General features: G+C 37.1%; 1 protein-coding gene across 1 annotated transcript in view; it reads left to right on the forward strand.

The window, feature by feature from the left end:
- SH3YL1 (SH3 and SYLF domain containing 1) overlaps positions 1-8,370 on the forward strand; it is a 42,696-nt gene extending 34,326 nt beyond the window's left edge. Inside the window, exon 10 of the mRNA XM_042824814.1 lies at positions 7,548-8,370. Within this exon, the coding sequence (XP_042680748.1) occupies positions 7,548-7,747 (200 nt within the window). The 3' untranslated portion in view covers positions 7,748-8,370. The remainder of the gene's footprint in view (positions 1-7,547) is intronic.
- The last annotated feature ends 235 nt before the right edge of the window (positions 8,371-8,605 follow it).

Below are 8,605 nucleotides of genomic sequence, written 5' to 3' on the forward strand. Positions count from 1 at the left end.
TGGAACAGGCTGCCCAGGGAGGTGGTGGAGTCTCCTTCTCTGGAGATGTTCAAGACCTGCCTGGATGCCTACTTGTGTGACCTGCTGTAGGGAACCTGCTTTGGCAGGGGGGTTGGACTCGATGATCTCTGGAGGTCCCTTCCAACACGATATTGTTGTTACCTAATCTTACTTTATGTTTCTATTTGAAATTCTTCTGTATTATGTTGGACCCTCTTTAAAGCAGTTTCTCTTGCACCCAGCTGAAACTACTGACTCCAGTTGTGCTGATGAATGAAACATTTCTAGGGAGTGTGCTTTTTGCACTGAAATCCAATCACTTCTACTGCATTGTTAGTAGGTCCCTAGTATGATTTTGACCTGGGAAAGGTAATGGGTGCCAAGTGATTCCTTAGTATTTTAAAAGTATTTGTTACTGTCCATTCTGTAATGTAAATATAACTGCTACTTACAAGATTTCAGTGACCACTTTATAAGCATGTATTAGACATCACATTGCATCCTGCCTTAACCTGATAGAACATGATCGCATGTTTTCTTTGTAATGTTGGTGCTCTTTATATTCCACTGTATGACTGTGTCTATAACTGCCTTTACATCTGTTGTTCCATTGTCTCTGAGAGATCCTCCTTATCAATCCTCCATTTTTTGTTACAACTTCCCAACCAGTTACCTACTCTCTGTCCCTTTTCAGTTATTAGATACTATTTTGTGCAAAATCCTCATAACAATCTTTTCCAGATCTTTTTGCCTTATGTGTCACTTACTTGAATTCAAGCCAAAATTTTTAAAATTGAATTTGAAATGTTGTCTGTTGCTGGTTGATACAGAGCAAGTGATTTCCAAATCACTTTCCAAATTTTCTTCGGCAGTTCTCACCTTCCTATATGTTGACCTTTGAGTACCGTTTCAAAGATGCAGCCTTTTCTTTCCATTTCTACTTTTGTCCAGAATTTTGTCCTGTTATGATTCAATTGTTGCAATATCCTTCTCTCTGACCTTTGCAAATTCAATATTCCTTTACTCTCATCTAGGCTGAGTTCTTACTTCAAAGTTAATTTCCTTCCCTGTCACTTTTCCTGTATCATCTTCTTTTAAGTTAAGAATGTCTTTGAGCTCAAACAGAAGTGAAAGAATGCCCCTGTCAGATCCAGCTTTGATCTTGTTCTTGTGAATACTACAGATTGAACTTAGTGGTTCACCTGCTAATTCAAATTTAAGTCATTTATCCGTCTATCTTCCAGCCCCATCATAGCCCAGTGTTGCTGCATTCCTTAAGTCAAAATGTTAGGTCTTTAGTTTCTACTGACCTGAGACCTAACTCTAATTTAAAAGTTATCCCTGTCATTAGCAGTACTGTGATTCCTCAGAATTTTCTATGGGATATTGCTTTTTCTGTATTGTGCTGTCTGCATTCTAAAGGAATGTGATGGATCCAACGGAAAATGTGTCTCAGTTTGTGGTTCCTAACGCCTATCTAAAATATTGCTTAGTATGCCTTAATTCTCAAAATACGAAGGAGAAGGGGCTGCAGTCATCTCTGTAAGAACTAGATCTATTAAACCCTTGTTAGCAATTAATGTGAAAGTATAACTGTTGCTAACCGGCTCCTGTAACTAAATTCAAATTCCATCTTTAAAGCTTTGACAGTGATGCTGTAACATATTTAATTCAGAATGATCCCTAATTAATTTGTTGCTCCTACTCTCTATTTATGCAAGAATCCAAATCTTGCTCTGAGCATTGTGAGCACATCAAAACCAGAAATGTAGTGCCTTATCTCATTCTTGATATTGTTGATCCACTAGTGCACCCTTACTTTATTGGCCCTTACTTTATTAAACTCTGACCTACCAGTAGCCCAGTCACCGTTTCAGTCTTAGGTAAAGAAAGAATAAGCGTCCTGGCTTTTCATGGGACTGTTAGTGAACTTAGCTATTCAATTAGAATTACACTCTCATCCTAGCTTTATTACCACAGTGCATACTTGTCCACCTTACTAGTCCAGCAGTTAAATCAAGCTCTTTAATTAAAGTTATTTGTTAAAACTCAGCAATGTCCATGAGGCACTTAATTTGAACATTAGTCTTCACTGTGAGCGCAGACACATGCAAGAACTGTCACAGAGCACGACTGCTCAGTTAATACAGCTTAAATCACAACCACGATCAGAGAAGTTTATTAATTCATTAACGAGAGATTGCTGGTAATACATGATCAGTGTTAGCATTACAGCAAGTGAACTACAATATTAGACAACTGCAACATATTAATGAATACCTCAAAGTCCTAAATGCGCTTTTATGATTAACCGTTCAAATTCTTAATTGCGTTTACAGGCATTCATGTACATAAAGTACACAAGTGCATGTTTTCCTACACCTCCTGTTGGAGATGTGGGTATTCCAATTGTGTGTGTGTTTGTGCAGACCCCTACTACCTACTGATATGTAAGTTGGCAAGAAAGCCCCACCATAAGGCCAGGTGTGCACAAAGTGATACACCTGTGCCCTCACCCCCATAGATGAGTGCAGGATAGTCACAGTATCAATGGCAAGGCTGCTCAGTCTGTCCTGAACAGAGTTGATGCCAACAAGGTGGCTTCAGGTAGAATCAAGCTGGATTTTGAATACTGCAGTTTCCAGTCCAAACTCTCTCCCTGCTATTGCAAATTTTCTTGCTGCTTTTATACTTCTTAATCACAGAATCACAGAGTGGCCAGGGTTGGAAGGGACATCAAGGATCATGAATCTCCAACCCGCCTGCCACATGCAAGGCCACCAACCTCCACATTTAATAGTAGACCAGGCTGCCCAGGGCCCCATCCAATCTGGCCTTTAACACCTCCAGGGCTGGGGCATCCACAACCTCTCTGGGTAGCCTGTTCCAGCACCTCACCACTCTCTCTGTAAAGAACTTCCCCCTGACATCAAACCTAAATCTTCCTTCCCTTAAGGTGACTTCTTTGTTTCAAAACTCTTTGTGAAGATTTTCTGTTGCTGTTGAATCAAATTAATGATCATCTTACTGTTTAGCATGTCCTTTTGGGAATGGGTGATAGTCTTCCTTTTTAATATGGTAGTTTGGGGCAAGCATCATTCAAGCAGTTTGTTGTGTTCAATCTATGTATGCACGCGCTATCTGATTTTAAAATTGTGTGTTAGCAGGTGTTGTTCTCCAAGTTGTTTGCTAAAGATGACCACTAAAAGCAATTAAATCTTCATTGCTGCTGGCATCAGTTTTAATTTTTTACTCAAACATTTGCAGGACAAAAAATTAACTTAGTTCTTCAGCCTACTTTGTATTTTTTCATGAACTTTTATTATAAACACAACAATAATCCTTTCTAATAAAAGTCCTATGTGTTCCATAATAGGTGAACCATTAAAATTTGCATCTGTTCACTGTTACAGCTTTCATTCTAAGTTCACGAGCAATAACTGAGGCTTTCAGTCCCTGTGAACACTATATACTAGCGTTATCAAATATTTGTGACACTTGATATACTTGTTTTTCAAAGCATAGATGTTTGCATCTGCCTAGATCCTTTGTTTTCCATCATTTTGTCTGTTGTTTTTTGTTTGTTTTTTTTTTTTTAATTTCTACAGAACAACCAGAGATCATATGGTTGCTTAATCATCTAGGTGTCCATTTAACCAACAAGAACTCTGTTTGAGCTTCTCTGTAAGATGATACTTTTTAGCAGAGCTTTTATGCCAGCAGCATACAACTTCTGTCATCTCTAATGCTGGAAATTCATCCAACCTCAGCATTTTGTGTGGCAGTTCCAGTCACTTCTCCCTATTTCTTTACATAACGTAAAGGAAGTAGAAGTTAGTATGTTGAATGTGATATTCATTCGGTTTGATTTTAAGTGACAAAATCTTTAGCTATGCATTATCCAAGTTGTACAGAAATTCTGAGTGAGGTAGAAAGATTACTCACTTTCAAGGAAAAATTATAGAATCTTAGAATTCTCAGGTTGGAAAAGACCTTAAAGACCGTGGAGTCCAACCACAGCCTAACCATAATACCCTAAATGACAAATCTCTGCTAAATCATGTCCCTGAGCACCACATTCAAACGGTTTTTGAACACATCCAGGGATGGTGACTCAACCACCTCCCTGGGGAGCCTATTCCAGTGCTTAACAAGCCTTTCTGTAAAGAAGTGTTTCCTGACATCCAACCTAAACCTACTCTGGCACAACTTGAGGCCATTTCCCGTCATCCTATCAACTGTCACCAGTGAGAAGAGACCAGCCCCGCTCTCACTGTAAGCAGCTTTCAGATGTTGGAAGAGAGCAATAAGGTCTCCCCTCAGCCTCCTTTTCCCCAAACTAAACAGCCCCAGTTAGTAGTAAAACTGCCCCCTAGGTAGTAAAACTACTTAGACTTTTGGGCGTTCATACGGTATGTTGCCTACCAATGAAAACCATTCTACATTGTTTCAGCTTCAAAAAAAAACAGTCCCACGTTTCATTTATCAAAGCAGAGACTTTATCATAGAGTCATAGAGTGGCTTGGATTGGAAGGAACCTTAAAGATCATCTAGTTTCAACTCCCAAAAGGAAAATGCATAATAGATGGACAATCACTGATTACCCTCTTATTCAGTACTTTCTCAGTCATCAATGTCCTTGGTCAGTTGACTGATCTGGAATGACAGTTGAATCATAGGGCTATTATTTTGCAAGCTCCCTTACTATGGTTTAGGTGAATTCAAAACCAGCAGAACTAGTTTGTGTTAATTCACTTATAGGTTTTATTGTACAGACTCACACAAGGCCCACAGAGATCCTGCTAGCTGTGTAATTGCTAACAATTAGCTAATTTTTCAAGGTGGATGTCTAGCAAACTCACCATTAACCTCAAACACATGAAAATTATTTCAGTTTTATTACTGTGTCAGTGGCCAAAAGCAGCATTTTACGTTTTTAGCATAATTCTGCAAATTATTCACCATCAGACATTCAGGCATGTGTGATACGATATAAATTAGAATGTGGAATTAATATCTGTACCTAGTAGTAAATTAAGCAGTGTTGGTCCAAGCACTATAACTCAGTTACCAATATGGTTACATTCTTTGAAAGTTCTTTCACATTATTCTCACCTAGCACTTTCCAAGAGAATTAATGGATGCCATTGAGGAGTTACTTTAGTCTAGAAGACTGTAGATTGGATGTGGCTCTAGCATTTACTATTACGTGTGTGTCTGGACTCTGCTAGCTGGCCTCAATGTCAAAGGCTCTTGCACTCTTTAGCTAATTAGTATAAGTGTAACCAGTGTCGCTGTCCTACAAAAAGTGACATCTGTGCATCTTCAGTAACAGATCTTCAACCAAAATTTCTGCAGTTCTGTTTTGACCACTGTGCTTGTAGAAGGTTGCTGTGTGTATTCAGATTCCTTAATTAAGGAATTTCCACAGTGTAATCCAGTATGCATACTCATAAATCGCAATGATTTTAGTATCATGCTCTGTGTGTAGCACTGTAGCACCATCTTGTGTGAGCTGCAAATGTGATTTCAGTATTTGTACTCAGGAACCTTTAAGTGTATCTGTAACAATTTCATTTAAAACAATTTAGATTTTGACAGTATGCTCTAAAAATCAATTATAGTGGAGTTTGAAAAAGTCGCATTTTCTCATGCATAGACTATAGCATCTATTGTAATACAGTATACTAAGTATCCACCAGAGATTATGTAAAGCTTCAGTGTGGAGATGAGAACATGAAACAGCTCCCCCTTATAACACGTGGCAGATTTTCATAATGCTGCATTCATTGAAGGTACTCCTTTGTTTGAATGCCCCATATAAATATGAGGTAGAAGATGCCACAATCTGAAGACAGTAAGTATGTATTATATGTGGTTTACACTATTAACATTCATAAATAAAGCACAGAGATTAAAATCTTGAGAAAAATGACGAAGGGCTTCTAGGAAATATTATAAAATAGCTAACAGTAATAAACAGTAATAAAGCTTTTAAATGATAGTAGGTAGCAAATGGGGCAAGGACTTGAAAATCAATTTTCATAAAGAGTTGTGGTGCTTTCAGGTTTCTGCATGTATGGAAACATGCACATGTAGAGGCATTACTTTTAAAGCAGCTCTTGCATATCAGCAAAATGGAAAAAATAGCTATGCTCTTTGCATATACATTTGTAATCATCATCTTCTCCTTTCATTCTTTTTTGAGTGAGGTTTGTATTTGGGATGGGGGTTTTTCCTTTATCTTTTGAATTGATAAAAGCAACCAGAAAAACAATTCTGGGGCTATTGGTTGTTGAAGGCAGACTGACCAAACAACATTTAGTGGTACATCTCTCATAATCTCTTCCAGCTCTGCACTTGAAATTTGTAGACTAAGAGGAGCATGGGTTTCTGCTTTTGCAGCAGAGTTTAGCCCACAAACATTACTTGCAGCTGCAGCTAATGCTGAATACCTTTAATTTTGCACGTTTGACCATTTATGCAGCCACCATGTCCGTGTAAAATATAAACATTGTGTCCTGAATTATTTCCACATAGCTGTGTAGAGGTCTTCATTATTTCCTCTTAACTAGTTTTCCATTGCACCCCTAGGGTACTTATTTTCACTTTGGGATATGATAAGACCAGGGGCTAAAGTAAGTCAATATTAAACCAATGTGACTGCCTCCTACAGTTCATGCAGTTAAAGGAATTGAGAGTAAACAATTATTACCAAATTGAAGATGTTCACTTATACTACAGGTTCAATAGTATGAAATGTTGAGAAATTGCCTAAAAATTTTAAAATGAATGGAGAGTGGATAGATGATAGATGACTTCCAAACTAGATCGGAAGTTTGATGGCATGATTCCAGCACCAAGAACTGAAGGAGTTACAGGACAATAAAAACCATTTGTATAACTGGTCTAAAATACCCCTGTGCAAGCCAAGTCACTTCCAGGATATCAAGCAATAATCCATTTCTGCTAGCATATTTTGTGGGTTTTTTACAACATGCTAGTTATATTAAAATCCTAAATACTGTAAACCCAGTGGAAGGAGAAGAGATGTGCTGTGAATATTTTGAATTTTACTATTCTGTATCCTGAATATTGATTAAAAAATTAAAATCCCTGCTTTAAGTTTGCACTTTTTGCCAAGAAACTGTCACAGGGAACACATACTAAAACTAAACAAAAACCTAAACTTGTTTCAGGAATTGTTTGAACTTTCTCCAACACAACACTTTTGTTCCCAATCTCTCTTTTCTCTGTATGAATCATACAGAGAAAACTGCTGATCTTTATTTAGTGCATAGTGCTATTTTATGGACAAAGTTGTGCTGATAGGCTGGAATCCAATTTTCCCTTACTAGGAAAAGGGGTAACCCTTTTTTTTGCACTTGCAGTTTATGCATTTTAGATAAATTATATTATACATTTTAGATAAATTATTCTGATATCTTTGTTACTGTTTTGTACTGCCTTTTATGAGTATTTTATTCAAGGATTTACTGTCCATGCAATTTAGTAATTTTTGTTTGATTTGGTTTCTTTCACTGCAGGTAACTCCACAAGCCATCCAGTAGAAGTAACAGCACTTTATTCATTTGAAGGACAACAGCCAGGTGACTTGACTTTCAAAGCTGGAGACAAAATCATAGTCACAACCAAAACAGGCTCACAGTTTGATTGGTGGGAAGGAAGAATAGGAGGACAAACTGGCATCTTTCCAGCCAATTATGTTGCCATAAGTAATGACTAAATCGATAGAGAAAATGTTGAAGCAACAATAAATTTACACTGAAACATGTATTTTAACTTTTCACATTTTAGCTATATGAGGTTCTTGGTCAAGACCATTCCAGCGTAACATTGAAATACATTTAATGGCGTTAGCTTTCCCTTAAGCTTAATTCTTAAGTAAATATTAGGTGATGGTCAATTTATGGTGAAGTTTCACTTTTGAGTCATGTTGCTCTATGAAAAGTACTCCCATTTGTTTCTAGTTTCAATTCTGTCATGCTGTATACTTTTATTTTTCAAATGAGGGAAAAGTTACAAACATTTTAAAACTAGATATGTCTTTTTCTGTAATAAATATTCTGAAATCTGCATCGAGTTATCTGAGTTGTAATTTTTCACTTTTGCTAAACATGCAGATACTTTTTGCAGGTATGGCATAGGAATTTACCTTTACTTGGTATTAAAAGTACTTCCAGCATTGCAGTTTTTCTTAGTAACTACTTCATCTGTAGTCCCCAGTGTTTGTCATTGTTAAACATGCAATTATCTTACTTTCAAACAGCTCAGTATCAACTAAGCAGTTCAACTTCTCTAATAACTTCTCCTATATTGCCCTCATCTTTGAAGAATTTAAGCACTTCTAGAAGTTTGTTAAATAAAATGCATGAATAGTACCTGCCAGAAAAAGATACAGTCTTATGATGTCCATTGATTCCTATAGGAATTTGTTTTGCAGATGGGAAATGCAACAAAGAACACCCTTTTGGCTCACAAATGATCTTATATAATTCTTCCTGCTTCTTCTCATTTAAGGTTGTTTGGTTTTTTTATATTTGATATTTGATCTTGTTATCTTTAAGGAAGCAGTAAGGTGGGG

Source organism: Centrocercus urophasianus, unplaced genomic scaffold (assembly GCF_019232065.1).
Source record: "Centrocercus urophasianus isolate 14NV4802_14NV808 unplaced genomic scaffold, USGS_Curo_1.0 seq_10, whole genome shotgun sequence".
NCBI lineage: Eukaryota > Metazoa > Chordata > Aves > Galliformes > Phasianidae > Centrocercus > Centrocercus urophasianus.